At 37.0% G+C, this 21,035-nt stretch overlaps 1 protein-coding gene across 4 annotated transcripts in view; it reads right to left on the reverse strand.

Moving 5' to 3' along the window:
• Window positions 1–109: 109 nt before the first annotated feature.
• Window positions 110–21,035, reverse strand: part of TFDP1 (transcription factor Dp-1) — a 40,980-nt gene continuing 20,054 nt past the window's right edge. For 3 of the 4 annotated variants that reach the window (XM_082278426.1, XM_082278427.1, XM_082278425.1), the window contains exons 4-12: window positions 16,101–16,207; window positions 12,880–13,001; window positions 11,291–11,456; window positions 10,950–11,096; window positions 6,475–6,543; window positions 4,985–5,136; window positions 4,256–4,422; window positions 3,612–3,693; window positions 110–1,445 (exon numbers count right to left, since the gene is read on the reverse strand). In XM_082278426.1, the coding sequence (XP_082134552.1) occupies window positions 1,298–1,445; window positions 3,612–3,693; window positions 4,256–4,422; window positions 4,985–5,136; window positions 6,475–6,543; window positions 10,950–11,096; window positions 11,291–11,456; window positions 12,880–13,001; window positions 16,101–16,207 (1,160 nt within the window). In that variant the 3' untranslated portion in view covers window positions 110–1,297. The remainder of the gene's footprint in view (window positions 1,446–3,611; window positions 3,694–4,255; window positions 4,423–4,984; window positions 5,137–6,474; window positions 6,544–10,949; window positions 11,097–11,290; window positions 11,457–12,879; window positions 13,002–16,100; window positions 16,208–21,035) is intronic. The other variant, XM_082278428.1, reaches the window with a different exon arrangement.

Genomic DNA, 21,035 nt, shown 5'->3' on the forward strand with positions numbered 1-21,035 from the left:
CTGGGTCCTCTATAGCACAGATGCAGTATCCCAAGACAGCTAATTCTAGGTCTTGTGCCGAGAAGTGAAATGTTCTAAAATAACCCTAGAATTAGAAAAACCACAGAGCTTGTTAAAAATGCCCATGCGCGTTTTATTAATAAAAACTAACAGTGCCAAGGTTAAACAAGTCAAACAATTATAGTCTCTTTATATTCCATAAAATATTACAGAAAAGTTTATTTGTGTTTCAATAAAAAGACTACTGTCTTAGAATAGGCAGCTGACAGTATTTGTGCAGTTAATTGTTTGTGAATAAATTTAAAAAGACTACCACCTGCCCTGAAATTCCTTTTATAAAAATGAACTATTAAAAATGATTGACAAATTTTGAGTTAAAAAACTTAAAACATTCTCTATATTTAATTTCAACTTTATAATAGATTACAGGAAGATGCTTATGAAACAAATACAAACATTTGTTTCAGTACATGTCTTTATATGATAGACTTATAAGTATGTAAACAACTATATAATAAAAAGTTTCCAAAGACTGCCTGTAAGAAATCAGGCAAATTTTACCATAAGCAATAAATCATTCCAAACCTTCAAGACATTTTATATAGCTGCACCAACTGGCAGTAAACATTTGCCAAAAACTTTGTAATTCATATGTCCCAACATACAGTGAAAAGTATATAAACTTGATGGAATCATAATGTTAGATATAATTTAAGGGAAATAAGCTCATAACAACATTCCTGGAATTTAACATGTAAAAAAGTAGGACGTATCTTTCTTGTTTGGTTCTTTGGACACTGCATGATTAACAAAAAACACTACTACATTAGCTCACTATCCCTCAAAAAGTGGCATAATCAAAATACACTCCAAATAAATTGCCATTCAGTGTATTCATTTTCCACAGAAGGATAGTATTTTATTTCTCAATGATGTGTCTACATTTTCTTTAGCAAACTTTGAAAGAACATTTGGGGCAAAATTCTTTTTCCTTCAAGTAAAAAAGAAATCCCAAACAAAAAACAACCAACAAACCAAAAACCCCTAAAACAAGAGTAAATAAAGGCTCTGCATTAACACACTGGTATCAAAAACACACATCCACACCACATTTAAAAATATCCTACATAAAACAATCCTTGTTTGCTTATCAGAGGTGCAATTTCTAAACTCAGAACTGCTTACCAATATTCTCCTTGGGGGATGGGGCAAAGTAATTTGAGACACTTCTCCCTAGAACAATTTATTCCTGAAGCCTGCTGAATTTTAACAAAAAATAGTCTACAAGCAAAGGGCATCAGTCGTCATCATCATTTTCATTAAAATCATCGTCATCATCATCGTCATCCCCAACATAAGAAACTGGTGTTTCAACTCTGGAGCCACTGTACTGAGATCCATTGGAACTTGTAGCCAACATCCCATCTCCACCGTTGGAAAAGTCACTGAAAAATAGAAAAAAAGGCAGTTGGCATTGCTTTATGATCTCTCCCGTATCTAGTGCTTTCCTTTAATGAATCTGCCACTGCCACTTTATAAACTGTCTTTAACATATGTCCAAGTTGTCTCCAAGAGGCTGAAACACTCCCCAATAATTTTGAAGTGGTTGTTACTAGGTTTCTTCCTTTAGGTTTAATATAAAGATTAAACCTTTTCACAGGTACCTTATAAATATGTTTTTCAGGTTTCTTCTAAAGTACACTTAGTGTTAAGGCTATGCAGCTAAGCTCTTTAGTATTTTTATGCAGCTTTGAACACGTGTAAATGAATCATGTCTTTCAGAGTTACTAATCTTGATTCAAAGACTTGGAAAATTGAGGAATTAATAGCTTTTCCTTAACTCCTTGATATGACATAGCACACTGTCATGTGCTGTATTTTTAATCTGAAACTGTTTTCTTCTCATTGTGCAGTATTTTATTTTAATAGAGCAAGAAAATTCCTGCCTCCATTATTACTTGCTATTTTGCCAATCTATTTAATTGTTGACTTTTCAAATAGTTTGATAAACTATTAAACTTGGCCACAAATTCTTGACCAAATATTTTTTTAAAAAAATCACAAAAATAGTATCTCCCTTGAAAGACATTCATCATTAAAAAATTGCTTTCAAAAATGTTTGCTAGTAATTTTTTAAATGCTAATCCAACTAATGCACATATTCAATCATCACTTGTTGCTGTATGGAGCCAATTTAATGGTCTATCATCATGCAGAATGAAATTGCAGGGGTACCCCCGAGAAGCTCACAGGAAAAACATATCGAGTAAGATACTTTCAAGAATTTCTGCTGTTCTGCACTTATTCAGCAGCAAAATACAGAGGTATCTGTCTAGCTGTAGTCAAATGACTTACAACAGGTCTGCCATAATTATCTGCAAAAGCAGTTTCAAAAGCAAAGAAAAAAAGAACAAAAAAGAGATTATTCTCGTGTTTCTGTAAACTTGGAAAATACAAACCCAAAATCCGTTCTCCTCTCTTTTCAATAAAAATAGAACTGGATTTCATAACCTGAGTATCCCAGTAAGTAAGACAATGAAACTGGGATGAAGGTATTGGTAGCAGCATCTTCAGTCTTCTGCAGACTTTCTTTAGAGACCTTGTTAAATAAAAGTACAGCCTTTATTTGCCTTGGCAGCACAACTTGTATTGCCATGAATGTTCACGGCTATTGCCATGAATATTCATATATGTCCTATAATTAAACACAATTTGTCACTCCCCTTTTCCAAATTCCTAAGAAATGGAAATGGTAGAAGTTCTTGTGCTCTCACCAAGATAATGAACCCACTCAGCCTCTGGTTTTTTACTGGTCTCTGGCTAACAGTGGCCTATTCAAATTTCAAAGTCTGAAATACGCATGGGGCTCTTTTTCACTACACCATGCTCATTACCACAGAAGGAAACTTAGTGAAAACAGTAGATTTTAGGTACTGTTCAGCATCTCTAAAGATATTTTGGCAGAATTCTCACTCAAGCTTCAGTTCCCTTGCACAAAACACGCAGAACTTAATTCAAGCATTTGTTAAGAACGTCAAACATTTCAAAGATCATAGAATCAATTAGGTTAGAAAAGACCTCAGAGATCACAGAATCCAACTGCTGAGTATTTGACTCAATTTACAACCTTGTGGAGCTCACAGAAGGACATCTTTTTGATTAATACAGCAATAAGAAACTAGTGAGTAACAAAGTTAAATACTAGTTATGGTTTATCACGCTACCACCTTCTGATTGCTGTTTGAAACCCAAAGACCAAAACCTTTTCTTAAGTTAGACACTAACGACCAAGGAGTAATCTTTCTAATATTGTATCTTTAGAGAAGTATCTGTTTTCTTGTCACAAACTCTAAACTAGAAAAAAACCCCAAACAAACAAACAAACAACACATTCAAGATTAACACCACTCTAACCCATTTTCACTATACAGGAAAAGGATTTCTTTAATGACACTGCTAAGAACCACCACAGAAGTGATGTCTGAGAATAAACTTAAAACACATATCCATAGCACACTTAATCAAAACAGAACTTGTTTCATGAAGCATTTAATATCCAAGTTTCTTTGATGACTACAGATTTTAAAAATCAATTGAAAATTTCGTCTCACCTGGCTGAAAATCTTGTGCCGTTTGATGCAGAACCTGATGAAGATGTGACATATACACTGCTGATTGATCCCTGAGCCATTTCTGTAAAACAAACAACATGCACTCCAGGAAAAATTCCAAACACAACCATCTAATTCAGTGGAAATGCTTAATCCCTTTAAAGTCTAGAAAAGAAGTCTTGCAGCCCAAACAACAAAACATATTGATGTACCATACCAAAACAGCATAATTTTAAAAAAGGCTAGTGTAAAAACAAAATTTCAAAATACGTTTAAAAACCACATTTATTTGGGAGTGAGCAAGACAGATGACTTCAGTATTCATCACATGCTTGCACTTACTACCTTTTGCCTTTGCAAGTGAATCAAGCATAAATACTGTCCTCTTAAAGGAATTACACACTGCCAAGATCTACTTGGGTGGCATAATGCAAAATGTTTTGCACAGAGCAGCAGTCCATTCTTTATCAGTCACTATGTCATTTGCTCCCTAGGGCACAGTAAAAAGTAGGTAAATTTGAGAACTTGACAGAAATCTTTACCACAATCCACTGGAAATTAACCGATCTAAGGTATCTTCATGTTTTTTCTTAGAGTCCTATACTAAGGAGGAAAACAAAACAACTCTTTTTGGAGTAACTAACCTGTCACATATGGTTCCAGAGCTTTAGGAACCAAACTCCTTGCAATTTTTAGGTCCTCTGCTGAACAGCTTCCAGATTCTAGCCCACAAGCCATTCCCATTCGTTTTAGTACTTCTATATCATCATGAATTTCAAAAGTATTGTCAAAATTAAATAGATATTCAAACCTGGAGAGGAAAAAATGTCTCAATTAGCTTCAATAACTTTATCTACCTTTCCATTTTCAGGAATTGCAGCACTTCAAAAGCTTTATACACAGTGTTAAGTGTGTTAGTGACACATCACACTAAGTAATCAAATTTTTCAAGAATTATGTATTTGCTCATGACTTCTTACATTCAGTTTTTATTTAGCTGATGAAAAATACACCTTTTTGAACCAAAAGTGGGGAACAGCAGTCCTGAAAGCTTAATCAATTTTCAATTCTACTGGCTGGATTGCATGGTGTTAAAGCCAAAGGAAAACACTAAAAACATTACTTAGTTAAGTATGACATAAAATGTCAAGAGAGATGCCTAATATCTCTAGACAGCAAGTCTTAAATAGGTTATCAAATGTGAATCAATTAGTCAATTAAAAAAAAAAGCTTTCTGAAATACATGTTCTCAATTTAAAAAAGGCACAAGTAAATTAAATTTGTATTTAATTTTTAACAAATCTACATGAACATTTATTTATATGAACTCAGAGCTCCATCAAAAGCCAGATGGAAAACTTTTGTTAGCTTACTTGTCATTGGAAATACTGCAGTCAATCACTGTCTTCTTGCTGGTGTTCACAATAATAAATGGCAAGTGGATGACAGAATTGGAAGGTGGAGGTCGGTTTGCCTGCTGTTCTGCTTGACGGTTTCGCTGGACGAGGTTCTTAAAGGCAATTTGCTAGAAAAAGCAACAGCGATATCAAAGTATGAATAAAGCTTTTAGGATCACATTAACAAAATCCCACAGATGAAGAATTCCAGCAATGGTTGCAGCAAGTAAATGCAGAAAAGGACAGAGAGCGTTTACCATATTCCTTCATGTTAAGATGCAAGAAGAGTCACTGAACATTAGTATTAAAAAAGACAATACAGTAAAACTTTACTGAGAAAAAAAATGCACATTCTATTAACTACATCAGGACAGTTCCTTGGACAGATCCCTGAAAGAATGGAGAGATAACAATGATTGGAAAAATAAATTTTCATATAGCATCCTACTTCCTCTCCATTTACTCTTCCCTACTAGCTACTGCACTTCAAAAAATACACAAATACACCTGAATGTTAATATTGAAATGAATTATATGCTAAAGAAGTTAATGTTTGGGATTTGACTATCTGGCAATAGGTTTCAGAATTACCTGTTTAAGATTAGTGACTTTAACATCTTACCAAAATTGTTTTTTACGATGGAATGTTCCCATTTTAAAAATTAGCAATTTGAGTAATTAAAAACCATTGAAACTCAAGTTATAAATCTTACAGTAAGCTACTGAACAAAAAAAAGGTATTTTTCTGGTCATGAAATCAAATGAAATAAACAAGAATTAAGACCAAAATCAAAGCCAACACAGAGACTGATGAAAATCAGGCAAAATCAGGCAGCTGTCCCACAGCTGTCTGTACTTTCTTTCTGCATCCCTGAAATTCTCATTCCTACTGTGTAGGTAACGCAGCTACCAAGGGATACATTTCAGTGGACCGGCAGCACAGTGACTTGGGAAACAGACTATTGCTTCCCCCAGTGTAGTAGGGGAAATCTGGGAAGGAGTTCAGCCACTGTTTCACAGCTGTCAAGCCACTTACACACCAGTGGCAGCGAATCTCCAGAGAGGCACAATGCAGAGCATTATGGCAGACAACCTCCACAGTCACTTAATTATATCTATGGATGCTAGCACGGAAGAAAATTTTACATACAGGAACCGAACTGGAAAATTCAGAGGGTACACTATGAAATACTGCTCCTATCAGCATAAACAGTGTTTAAAACATAATTGAAACTCCAAACAAATTCATCGTAACTGATGGAAAGTTGATTCCTTCCGCAATAACAATGGCCAACAGGATGGTCCCAGCTACATAAACAACAGCATTAAATAAAAACTGCATACACCTTATCCTGAAATTCACCTCTAGTCTTCCTAGAAGATTCCCATCCCTCAGACTCAGATAAAAAAGGAGGAATACAGATATAAGTTACCTTGCCCTATAGACAAGAGTACCTTGACTGTACCTGTAGAATGAGTTCTTGTAGTTGAGACTGTTTTTGCTTTATTCTTTCAATTCTTCTCTGTTTCTCCACCTTAAGACAGAAAAAAAGGACTGGTCAGTTTGTTGGTTTTAAGTAGCATTTTATGCCAACATTTTTTCCTAAAATCATTTCAATACCAGAGAATTGGAAGCACGAGATATCCTATCAATCAATCATTAATGTTCTACACATAATTTAGAGAATTAACTATCAAGACACATCAGTACTACTTATAGAAACTAAGAAAAAGTAGAGTTAGAACCCTGGGGAATAAAATACAACAGCCTGTGAAGAAGATAAAAACATCTTTGCAAACAGAAGTTTTGCCTCAAGGGGTTACTGGAATTCTCTCAAAGAGGCAAAGGTAGACAAGAAAGATCTACTTGATGTAGAGCCTGTTGGTATTGGAGGTGTTGGAGAAGAGCCGTGAAAGGTGCTTAAAGACACGAAACCGATATGGAGCCCAGCTTTCCCAGTGGAAGAAGCTCCCCAGCAGATTCCCACAACGACTTAACTGACAGACTGAGACTCAAACTATAGACAACCAGATGAAGGTGACAAAATCTGCTGGCAATGATGGGTTACTACTCATAGTAAAAAGAGAGTTTGTCATAAAGCAAACTCAAAGTGTCTTGCACTTAGTGATTACATCATCTAAATTATTTCTGGTAAATATAGTGTGGTATGTGTGAGAAAACAATCGAATCCATGTATACTTTAGAATTCAAACGACATTCAGTAGGGGTCTTAAACTACAGTATCTGCAAAATCCATCAGCTCAGTATAACAAGACAGCCAAAAATTTGAATTATTAAGCAAGAAACAGAGAACCAAAGAGAAATTACCACTACATTACTCTATGAAGCAGAATGTTTACATCTTGATTTCTGTAGGTCTGATGGTCCTTTTTCAAGACAAGCATATGAAAGAGTAATCAGGATCATAAGTGATTCAAAACAGACTCCATGCAAGAGAATAATGAATAAATTAGGACTCCACTGAAAGGAGAATGAAATAATGGGGGAGAACATGAGAGATCCCTATAAAACAATTAATAGGATACAGAAAGTGAATAAGGAATGACTAGGTCACCATCACTTCCAATTAAAAAAAATATTCAGCAGACATCAACTAAATATAATATGTTCAAAACCAAACAGAAGGTATTTCATAAGAAGCTTCTCAGGCACCTGAGACTCACTGACACAAACAACCCAATATTAAAAGCAAACACCAAAAAAAGAGTAAAAATTTGTGGAAGAAATACTGAGGGCTATTAAATAGAAAGATAATGTATCTGCCTCAATTATGCCTGAACCACAAAATTACAAAAGAAAACATCACTAAATACCTTCTCTCATCACTCACAAAATAAATAGGGTTGGAAGGGACTACTGGAGGTTATCTATTCCAACCTCCCTGCTCATGGAGTGTCCCCCCCAAGCACATAACTCAGGATTGTGTCCAGATGGCTTTTGAGTATCTCCAGGGAAGGAGTCTCTGGAATATCTATGGGCAATCTATTCCAGTGCTCAGTCACCCACACCGTAAACAAGTTCTTCCTCATGTTCAGGTGGAACTTCCTGTGCATCAGCTTCTGCCTGTTGCCTCTTGTCCTATTGCTTGGCACCACACTGAGAAGTGCTTGGATCCATCCTCTGACACCTCCTGTCAGATACTGATAGAGAGTGATGAGGTCCCCTCTCAGCACTCCAGATGTGCCTCACCACGGCTGAGCAGAGGGGCAGGATCACCCCCCCTTGACCTTCTGGCAATGCTCTTTCTGATGCACACCAGGACACCACTGGCCTTCTCAGCCATAAGAACACTGCTGGCTCATGGACAGCTTGTTGTCCACCAGGACTCCCAGGTCCTTCCCCACAGAGCTGCTTCCCAACAGGTTGCCCCCAACCTGTACAGGTGTATGGGGTTTTTCTTCCCCAGATGCTGGACCCTGCATTTGCCTTTGCAGAATTTCACACATTTCTTCTCCGCCCTTCTCTCCAACCTGTCACGGTCCTTCTGAAGGGCTGCACAGCACTCCAGGGTCTCAGCCACTCCTCCCAGCTTGGTGTTGTCACTGAACTTGCTGAGGAGGCATCTGCCCCTTCATCCAAGTCATTGATGCGTAATTTAAACAACTCTCGACCCAGCACTGACCCATGGGGAACACCAGTTACAGGTCTCCAACCAGAATCTGTGCCACCAATCACAACCCTCTGACACTGTCATTCATCCAGTTCTCAATCCCCCTCACTATCCACACTCCCTGAGCTTGCCTATGAGGATATCGTGGGAGACAGCATCAAAAGCCTTGCTGAAGCCCAGGCAGACACCATCCACTGCTCTCCCCTCCTCTACCCAGTCTGTTATCCCATCACAGAAGGCAATCAGGTTGGTTAAGCACAATTTGCCTTTGGTGACTCCATGCTGACTACTCCTGACCACTTTCTTTTCTTCCACATACTTAAAGATAGCCTCCCAGGATAGACCATTCCATCAGATTCCCAGGGATTGAGAGGCTGACTGGCCTGTAGTTCCCCAGGTCCTACTCTTCCTCCTTCCTAGGTAACTGCTACTCTCAGTCAAGATCCTGAATAGACAGACTGCTGGCCCTGAAAACAACTTATTTTTTTAGATCCTTAAAATGTGCAACTAGAAAGGAAATTACTCAAGTTAAAAATTCATATGAATGTAGTTTTCTGTTTAGTTTTGATGAAAAACAAACACTCCCCTACCCCCCAAGTGTACACAGTTAAAAAAACAAAGATGCAAAAGGGCATGATGCTATATTAAAAAAAAATTTTTTAAAGGATAGGATCAAGTCTTACAATTCAGCATTAGGAAATAAGCCAAATAACTTCCTCCCTCCAAAAAACATAAAACTCACTGAGACATTTTTTATCACATACAAGTAAACTACACTGCCTTACAGACTACTTAAAGACACAAACCTTATTAACTGCCCCACACCCTCTGTTTTTGCATTAGCAGGACATATTTTACCAAATCTAATATTCTAATTTACACACAAAGAACAAGTTTAAGAATATTTTAAAAAATAAATAGTCGATGAGGATGCCCTCAAACTCCGATGTTCCTTATAAACTATTTGGCCTGTTAGGGGTGAAGCTAAACAGTATCTGATAGAATAGCAAAATAAACTTTATTAGGCATGACAGTTTTACAAATTAATCATTAGCCTTCAGAAAGTCACTGTATTACACTCGTGGTTTAATTATTCAATGGTTAACAGAACTCTTTCCTCCTCTTGTGACAGCAAATTAACAAGTTCCCACTTTCTTTTTAATTGTAAGATATCACTGTTCCCATCTTAAATGCATGAAACTTCACTGTGCATCATTATATTCTAAGTTGCTTTTTTTACTTCAGTACTAATATTATCCTACTCTTCTTTAGGACATTATCAGTCATGACATCAAATCCAGCTGGATGAGCCACACTTCCTTTTTTTTTTTTGCTCCAACATTGCTGGCAATGCCATACTTTGTGAGACAGATCCAAGGAGATCTACTTTTAAAATCCCTCCAGTCAGCTGGTTCCCTGTTCAGCACACAGCATTGCCATCTTGGAACCTCTTCACCTTCCATACTCACCCTATTAATTATGCCCCAATTATCACTCTCTTAACTAATAGTTTTCACTTGGGATGATATTCAAATAAATCGCAATTAATGATTAGACACCCTGTATTTACTTTATCTACACAGCAATTACAGTATTAAATGAAAAATCAATTATCAGTATCAAACAAAAATTAGAATTATCCCTTTGTAGATAAGGCTCCGGAATACTTTTGTTCCACTTTCCCCCTCACTTTGGCAGCTTCTACGCTGATTTTTTTTTTAGTCCTGCTGAAGGAAATTTAGACTTATTAAGAATAAATACAAAGTCTCATTCTGTTCTGATGAAGTGAGTTTACTTCAGTAAACCTTAGTAACTTTATTATTCTGCAAATAACAGGATAGTAAAAAAATTCTGTCAGAACTTACAAATCTCTTTCAGTATAAAGCATTTCACTTCGTCCCCAAGACATGGAATAAGGAAGTCTGACATATTCATGTAAGAGAATTGTCACAAAAAGCTAAGACCTGCAGCAATGGAGATGCCTGTATGTACTGACCTACATGCAATATCTATCATCACAGATATATTTATCTATTTGGCATCTGGAGAAAACAAATCTTCCTGACTCCTGAGAGCACCACTACTGCAATGTTGGAAATACACATTAATCTTTGACTACCTTCCACTAAGAACCATTTCACATGTAAAAGCTGTATTTGACATAAAAGAATTAAAGACACGTCTAAGAGGACCATACTACTCTATTTTGCTATCTCAGAAGATTATAGGCACATACTGTATCAGAACATACTAAAGCTGTAAACATTTACTCAAACACAAAGCCATTGTGAACTTCCAAATGCATATACCTCCAAGTTCTGACATTCCTGAGCCGAGTTAGTAGGTAGACCAATCCATTTGATTTCCTTCTTCTCCTTAGAGATAATGTTCATGGCCATAAGGACATTTAAGGCATCATAGACACGTCGTCTAATATTCTTCTGGTCGTAAGCCTGCTGTAGACATAGTGCATTAATCAAAAATATACCTGTGCCAAAAATATTTGAAAATAAACATATTACAGCAAATGGGTAAACTCGGATAACGTCTGAACTGTTTCATTTAGCAATAGGGTTAAAACAGAAAAATCTCAAAAGAAAATTCTCTTCCCCCATTCAGTTCACATGTAATTGACTTCCCATATACTTACTGATTCATTTGGTGAAATGTGATTATCAGTGGTAGTGAATTCTGCAACCAACTCGTCTGCCACCTCATTGTATGAGGTGGTTCCTTTTCTTTGTACCTTCTCACAAACCTTCATAGAGAAATGACGTAAACCCTTGCCATTCTTCTCGCCTTTTTTGTTCCGCTTCCTAGATATACGTATAATATATATTTTAAGAAGATTTGAACTTTGGAATATTTGATGTCTCTTTTTCAAATACAGGCACACTGCTGTAAAAAACCCAAGCCTTCCCTTTTCTTCTGCTTCTTATCCCTTCCCAACACTCGCTCCTACATTTTTTCCCCGACAATTTACAATATTTATAAACAATTCTAGTATCTTGATGCTGAAACACAATACAAATTTATTCTTTTGCCAACTTTGCTAGCTCCAGTAGAATCACAAAATCATAGAACAGTTTGGGTTGGAAGGGATCCTTAAAGGTCATCTAGTCCAACCCCCCTGCACTGAGCAAGGGTATCTTCAGCTCAATAAGGTTGCCCAAAGCTCTATCCAACCTGGCCTGAAATGTTTCCAGTAGCAGACAATAAATTAACAACAGGGATATTCCTTGAAGAAGACAAAAAAGAAAACCTTCCAAACTTCAAGACAAGGAGAGATAAGGAGATAAATACTAAAACATGAAAACTGAATCAGAGGAGAGAACTTTGTTGTCCTTTTTAAAAATTTTTATTTTTAATTTAAAGTAGCACATAGATTGAGCATTTTCTATGCAATTTGATACTGATACTGACTGAACAGATAAAGTCTGGTATTGTTTTAACTCACTAAACATTACACTATTACTATAATACAGATTTGAAGTTATACAGTATATGAAATTGCTATTAGAACTTCAAAGTTACAAGATACAAGCAGTATAACGACGTTTTCTGCTTTGCAAAGTTTTTTAAATAAAAAGTTCCTTGTAACTAGAGGAAAAACACAAGTATCAACAAAATTAGTTTCAGCAAGGGGAAGTCTCAACTCTTACATCTCATTTCACTGTATAATTCCAAAGCAGAAATCTATTTATGTGGAACAGGCCACTGATAATAAATTTAGTCTTAAAGCAACTACATTTAACAAGATGCCCTCAAAACAAGCTTGCATGAAAAAACCACACCAAAAGAATGCATTCCTTGTATTTAATACTTTTTCCCAAAAAGGACTACATTCTTATTTCAAATTATACTCTGGGATACCCTTGTTCAATCATAAATAGACTGTATTTTTCTGAAAATACACCAGCATAAGAGAAATCATAGAATGAAGTCAGAAAATTCCTGTGTCCTTTCAGGAGCTAAATTCTCTAAATGCTAGTAATGTCAGAATATCTACCAGAGTTTACAGAAAATATTCTGCATTCTTTTACAAGAAATGAAGAGGTACTCATCATTTTGTGACTACTCCCTATTTTAGTACAATAGACTTCAGTGGAGAAGTGCTCTTGATGAAAAGGTAAACAGACTTTCCCACACTGCTACCCTGAGGAGTACATACACTATCACAACATTTAAAATAAAAGTTCCAACAGTTTATTAACCCTTTCTAGCTTTCATTTTGCTCACCCAGCAGACCACGGCGAAGAATCTCCAGTCTGGTTCTGTGATGCAAAATGTGTGTTAGGTGTATGTGGGCTTCCTACCAGGATAGTATTTTGCGCTGAAGGTCTCTGAGGTGTACCGATAACCTACAGTAAAGATAAAAGAATTTGGAAAATGGTAAGAATTCCAAGATATTCAAGCGACACAACTGAAATGATGCATTACCCAAACACTAGTACTTTTCTCTACATATTTCTCTTACATGCTTACACTTACATTTATACACACTAGCATAAAAAACTTTAGACTATGGTTAATATAGTTAGAGCACTCCCTAAGTTATGAGCATTTCTATTTTAATCTCCTTAAATGAGGTTTTCATGCTTGCTGGATTTCTTAACACTTTTCAACACCAACTTAGACAAGATCAAAACACACACACACTCTTTCCCTCCATGGAAAATGGGGGGAAAAAAGGAGGGGAAAAAACCCCCAACCCTACCAAATAATGTATAAGGATACTGCAGTAAATTACAGTTAAACTATGAACATAAGAAAAGCTGAAAATCAGTAAAACCAGAGAGAAAATACAGAGCTGTTGCAAGAAGCCTCTCTCCTGATGTCAGCCTCTATCACTAGAGTCAAAACCACTACATTAGAGGTGAGAAAGAGTACGGGTGAACTTTCCTCATGACTGCAGTGAGTGACATCAAATTAGGCAAAACCATTCCATTGCAAACATGTTAAGAGCACACACTTGGCTACAGTCTTCCAGCCTCCAGGTGTGTGGTCCTGAAGATGTGTAAATTTGATCATAAGTAGTAATACATACACTAGCACATAAAACTGTTCCCTCCTAACCTCTGAAGCTAGCTAAACAAAACACCCACTTTTGCAGGTGATGTTTTTTATCTCTGAATTGTTTTAAATGTAACTTTCTAGAAAATATGGATTTAGGGAAAAAAAAAGATACCATACAGATTACTCTTTTGTAGAAAGATGTACCAACTTTTTTGGAGTACATTTATCTCCCAGTGGAAACAGCTGGTTGCATTCCTGACATCAGGTAAATGAAAAAAGCATCAAACAAATCTAAACCCATAACCACCCACAAGCTTGCCATATTTTCCTGCAGCTACATTCTGTCTGAGCAGCAAAATTTAATTTTTCTTCATTGGGCCAGCTTCAATAGTTTAGCCTCAACAAGAGTAAAATACAAAAACTGAAAATGAAACATTACATGTGTGAAAGTTACATATACGCTGCCAAAGGGAGTCCAGTGACTGCTAGATGTCCGTGATTTCAGCTGCCTGGAAAGACAAACAGCTGTATTTTTTTCCCAAATATTCTCTTTATATTATGCCACCTCTCTGAGCAGTTAGCATATAAATTTGTTACATCCACTTCTGACAGCTAGAATATCTTAGGTACTCCTTTCCAGCAGCTTTGTAACATACTTGAAAACTTTCTGTCTCTTATGAGAAGCCAAATAATCTCCTCTATTGCTTTCCATAAACAAAATTTCTGATTGTAGGAAATGGAATTGAGGGTGGGGAATGCTGGCACAGGACACATGTGAACCCACTCACTTTCTTCCCATGAAAAAAAATACTATCAGTATTGATACCAACTGGTCTGTCTCACCAAATGTCTCCAAAGAGTGTGAAAACCACCCGTGTGCTATTCAAGTAAGTAGACTAAATGGAGAACTGAAGAATGCTGTTAGCTAGTTTCTATTCCCTAGGACACAGTGACAGAAGACTGTAAGAGATGATTTAACACCTTGCTTGCAGAGAGTCCCACTCTCTAACTCCCTAGCTTACGAATTCCATGAGCAGCCCCATCATGGTACCACATCTAGAATTTCTATCACTTTGCAATAAGATGAAAGCCAAACCAGTATGGGGGCAGGGGGCGAGGACAAGAGGAATTACAGCTGGAGAAAAAACAAACTGACAGCAGCAAACCCTGGACCTCTACTGCACTCAGGAGTGTCCTGAAATACTCAACACTACTAAGGAAGAAATGAAGTGTGCATTGTTATCCCCTGGTCTTGATACTTTTAAGAAAAGATTTTGCATCCCACCTGAAAGAACAATTCAATTTCAACATTTAACCCAAGTATGTACCCAGTCTCATGATAATGCCCAGAAAGGACCACTGTTGTGCCAGTATGGCCTATGATCTATAAATAAAACACTCTTCTACTGCTGATTACTGATTTTAAATTAAAAGAATGCCTAACTACTCTGAGTTCATTTTTTATGGAATTTATTGATAAAACACCTCCTACTGAAAGACCAATTTCATTCATTTAAACTCACTTCCAAGTGGGTACAAGAAGTAGTTAAGTCACCCCTCCTGCTGGAAATACAGCACAGTGAATGAACTGCACTACATCTGAACAGGTGAAGGGGTACAGTTTATAGATTCAGGCAGCCTCAATTATAAAACTCTCCTTAGACCCAGCTTAAGAGATGGGAAAGGCAGATAGGAAACTGCTTTCCTATCAAGTAGAAACCCAAATATAAGACCTTCTAGTTCAGATGTTTCTAAGTTACAGTTGCTTTCCAGAAGATTGAGACCAATTCTATTCAGATCAACAAATTTTAATTTTGATTACTGCAAGAATTAGTATAACCTATGTATTATCTATTGCATTATAAGAGTCTTTGAAATATCTAATTCCATACATCTCACACAAAGCTCGAAATAAATATTTCAGCAAAAGAATACTTAAATTAAGCAGTAAAATATAATTCTGTTTTCAATTTTGTTCCACCTAACTCAAATCTCCATAAAAATGTGTTTATGGACTTCATTTACATTTTCCTACGCCAGAATTCAAAGCACAATCTGAAAGAGACACTGACTTTAAATGGCAAGACTAAGAAGAGATAAAGCCACCTGAATAGTGAGGTAACAATGTTGATTTGAGAGTCATCTCTTGAATTTCTTTATGCAAGACACACTTTTTTAACATAAGTCTATTAAAATTAGAAACAAACTTAGATTATCTGCCCATGATAAGTGATACAGACTACCAAGATACATCAGATTTGCAGTATATGTAAACAATACTGCAAGCAATAAAAACAATTAGAAAACCAACCAACCAAACAAAAAACCCCTCACAAACAAAAAAACCCCAAAACAAACAAAAAAAAACCCCAACAACTCAAAAAAAGCATACGCCCCACAAACAAAGAAACAATTTAAAAAAAATCCCAACGAAGTCTCCTTACCACTTGTTGTGCAATGTTGACATTAGACTGTCCGAATGTTTTTGGCAGGAGCTGTTTTCCAATCGTATTTACTGTAGAAGGATGAACAGCCAATAGAGAAACAACCCCTGAAATAAATACAAGTAGAGAGCTTCAGGTCAGCATATTGTATTATTTTAGCAAATAGTCTCATCTATACTACCTATGCATATTAATGGCAATTAGCCCTGAAACATGTAGTCTCAATAGAAATGTAGCATTTACACATTTGAAGCAAAAAAAAAGAAATCAAGATTCACAGTATGTTCTCTCAAACTTTCTTCTATATAACCTTACAGGTCAATGATATAATACGCTTTAATTCCTTGTATTTCAATTTTTCTCTTAAAGCACAGTAAAGGAGGCAACCAGCATTTGACAAAAAGCATAAACCTCTCTTCTTCTACCCTTATCCTTTGTGGCTATTGAAATATTTTTCAGTACCACCCAACAAACATGCCCAATGCCATAGCACACAGCATAGCCTTCTGAGACATGCTGAGCCACAGGAGATAAAATTTGGCTGGAACGGGCCTTTCCAAGAGAATATTCCCAACTTTCCTCTAAGTGTCGCCTCCCAGCTGAAGGCAGGGAATTAAAAAACAAACAGCTTCAAGCATCATTACTTCAGAAAAATACATGCAACTCAGCAGACAGACCCTGCAGGAAAGGTTGTGCTCTCTCTGTTCATAACCCATATGCAATCAGCACTGGTAGGTAAAGCAAGTCTTAAACCATGTAAAAGTTAAATCAAAAATAATGACCCAGGTATCCACCAGCAATTTGATGCTCCATGATACAGTTTAGAGGAAAGAACCCCAAACCCACAAATTCAATACAAACAAAAACCCCCCAAGCAACAACAAAACAGAGGGGGGGAAAAAAAAAGCAACAAAGACTCACTACAGTAAGAAAATAATAGACAAATCAGTCTTAAAATACTGGAGACATTTGTTTTTGCCAAATCAACTTTTAAGTGTGGTTGTCAGGTTCAGCAGTTGTTTCTCTGAAATCACTTCTAAAGGGGCCAATGGGGTCAGAAGGGTTTGGTACAACTCTCATTCTCTTTTTCTCACTGTCCAACATAAATGCATTTTTACAAGGGTTGTATCAGGAGGGCCCTGACTGGTCCTTGATGCCTATCATCCCTCTTTACATATTCAGGAAGTCTACAGGAAGTTGAGGACAATTCAAATCTTGTTTAAGCCCTTGCTTTCCAGAAGGCTTGTATTTCCCAGCTGCTATTACTACACCATGTCAAAGGGACAGTTTCACATAAGAATCTACTCTCAGTGATCAATCTATTCCCAAAGAGGATGCAGCAGTATGTCCTTCTTCCATTATTAACCAGCTTCCCAGTGCTCTTTCAGAAAGTCAGCAGCTATCCAGTTTGTAACATAAGTCTATTATGTCTTCCTGTCCCATCAAGTACACTCATCACTCTCATGACCTGAATTGTGTTTGTTCTTCCTCTCTGCAGAATACAATAAATCAATATAAACTACCCTGGCTAGCAGTGCTTATGTAGCTTCTTCTCAGCTCCCTGGAAGGCTTTTTTTTTAAACTTCTCATTTCTTTAAAAAAACAAGTGCAACCTGAAGACTGTATTTCCAGTATAAAACAGGAATTGTAACTGCTTTCCAAGGTTAAGACACCTCATCTATTTGATCATCTTCCCAGAATCACAGAATATTCTGAGTTGGAAGGGACCCACAGGAATCATCAATTCCAACTCTTGAGTGAATGGCCTATAGGGATCAAACCCCCAACCTTGGCATTATGAGCACCATGCTTCAACCAACCTTCCCTTACCTTTGACAGTCCTTGCTGCCCATGCTTTCTAGCTCTCCTGCCCTTTCTATTGCAGGTGACAGGCATATGTACAGTATTCATGAATGTTTTATGTTAAGGAATGCCATACGTTATTTATATCTCTATAACTCATTTTCTATTTTATTACCTGTTCCTTTCCAAGTAACTCAAAATTCAATGTGCTTGTTCCCCACCAAACACTGATAGCACATTTTCATTAATATAAGCTACGATGACTTCAACATCTTCCTTGGGTGCTAATAGCTCGCTTGGGATACTCACTGTACCAAGTTCAGTTTTCACCAGTTGTTGACCCAAGGGAGGACCATCCCATTCTATCACACCTTAGTTTACCAGGCTGATGAAGGACCTTGACAATAAAATTTATTATTTTTAAGAAATCCAAGGACATCACTCCAATTAGATAATCCTTATCCACATGGTTGTTGACTCTTTCAAAGTATGACTTTAAAAAGATGTAATTGCAGACCCTCCCTCTAGAAAAGCCCCGTTGAAGGCCATTATCACATCTGTCCACACTGTACTGCTTCTCTGTTACACACTCAACCGAGCTGCCTAACAGAAGTGTAACTTACTCATCTGCAGTTACCTGAGCCCTTCAGAAATTGGTGCAGGCTATGTGGCTCTCTTTCTTCTGGTACTGTATCAATTATACACATACCAAGTTACAAGGATAGAAGTGCCACTGCTAGCTCCTTTAAGAATTCAAAGGTAGACAATTTTCTGACGAGTGTTACCCATTCATGTTATGAATTTTTTCCTAGGACAGCTTCTAAATATTACTTCAGTAGGACAATTTCATAAAGAACAATACTGCCATGAGACCCTCTACAGATGCACTTAAGAGACTTAATTATTCTGGTACGTTTAAAAATAAAGTAATTCTTTATGCTATCTCGTCGTTTATTAAAAAAGTTTACACAGTCAACAAAGACAACAATGTCGTGATGATCTAAGTCAACACAAGTGCAGAGGTCAGGGTCAGTGGTTAGGAAGCAGATGCTCAGGAAAGCACCAGGGGGTCTGGGCAGACAATATGCTGTGTGTGACCCAGAGGTGTTCCCCTATGCTAACAAAGACTTAACCACATCCTGGGCTGCATTTGGAAGAGTACAGTAATAACTGATTATTCTCTCTTCTTTCAGTACTCTTTACACTGTCCCTGGATGACTCTGCTCAGTTGTGGGGCCCACAGTGCAAGAGAGGCATTAGCAAACAAGAGAGAGTGCAGCCGGAATACACCAGTGTGCCTCAGGTACTGGAGCATATCCCGCACAAGGAGAAGCTCAGGGAGCTTGGTAAGTGCAGCCTCTGGAAGAGAAGGTTAAGGTGGAGCAAGGGGTGTTATTTGCAGAAATCTAATCACTGCCTTCAACTATTAAATGGAAATTATAGAGATGATAGGACACAACAAAAGGAAAAGAGGGAACGGTCACAAGTTGTTGCACAGCAAATTCCGACCAGGGAAAAATGCCAAAGGCAGTGCACAGCAACAGGCTGCATAGGAGGTTCCTTGGTGATACACAGCAAAATTCAAGAACTGAAGGCTCTGCGTCAAAGCTGACCCTGGTTTGAAGGCAAGGTTTATTAGACTGCCTCCAGCCTCCTTTTATTATTAATTTAATTTTCTGAACAGAAATAGCTATCTTGCAACTAAAACATCAATGAGAAGGGAAGAGCACACACTATGTTTCTTTAAATTTTTAAATTACATTAACATTTCCTGTGGTGCTGTGCCAGAATTCATGCAACTGAACCAACCTAGCTCTATACAGAAATGACAAGGTTCATCTTTCTGTGCAGCACAAACTGATTGGCAAGGAAACATAAATGTAAGTGAAAGAATAGTAACACGAGCTTCACAGTTCAAAGCAAAGTCAAAGTCAACTTATAAAAGCTATCATACAATATACAAAAGAGTGTAAGTGCTCAATTATACAGAAAAAAAGATTTTTTTTAAAAGGATATTTTCAATGTCTCTGTCCAAGTGTATTCTATTTTCTCATTTGCCCCACATACAAACATTTTTCTCATACTCATCTGCATTTTCAAAAGCTCATAATATGTGGGGGGTTTTTGTTTGTTAAGTACAAGCAGAAGTAATTGTATCAACTTAGATCTGCGAGTGACTGACAGCTCAGTTTCTCAAACAAATCTTACTACTTAATTACTGTTACTCAGCAATCACTGCAATCCCAATAATCCTGTACTTTGCAGACAACATACAGTGTATATAACAGCATGTAAAAATTAAAATCACAAGTTTGCAAACAGTTTTGCTGGCATCAACTCTGCTTTCTTTTCAAAACAAATACTGCTAGTTCTGACGTATCTTTTTTTCCCCCCTGAAGACTTTGAGAGCCACAGGAAAATGCCATGTAAAGCAGAAAAAAAACAGTGTATATAGAAGGATATTACTACTACTACTACTACTACTACTACTACTACTACTTACATTCTCAGTGTCCCAAATGTTTGGAAAACTACTTTTAGTAACTTATAAGCAATCATTAAACCTCAAGGGAGGTAGAACTTCATTTAATATGATGTTCCAGAATACCTCCAAATACAAGATGATGATTCAGGTGGAATCAAGGAGTAACGGCATAAAAAACTTGCATATCAAAAAAAGGGGTGCTCTTTAATGAAACCTGTTAATTATCTGTCTACAAACAAGTAGACAGATAATCTGTGTTACTGGTTAACTGGACCTTTGTTTGCATATAAAAACAAACCAAAAAGTTTTACCAGAAAGAAAGAATCCATTGCAGAATTTTGGCAGTTTAAAGGACTGGTGATACAGTTAATTAAGAACATTTTAAATAACTTAAGATGACACAGAAAAAAGACACAGTACATCTAAAATCAAAGAAACGAGTGCCCTCTGCAGACAATGAGGTAAATCTCCTGAAAAGCCGACTGCTCCAGTTCTTGAAACAGTAGCGACTTTGAATTTGGTGTTCAGGTTAGAGGATGGGCCGAGGTATTCCTCGCCTCAGGAGCAGAAATTCCATTCATTCTAGATGCTGTACCATTTTCTGAAGTAATCTGCCTTTATGTTTTCTTTACTTGTGAAAGAGAGAG

The sequence above is a fragment of the Coloeus monedula genome, assembly GCF_965178545.1.
Source record: "Coloeus monedula genome assembly, chromosome: 3".
NCBI lineage: Eukaryota > Metazoa > Chordata > Aves > Passeriformes > Corvidae > Coloeus > Coloeus monedula.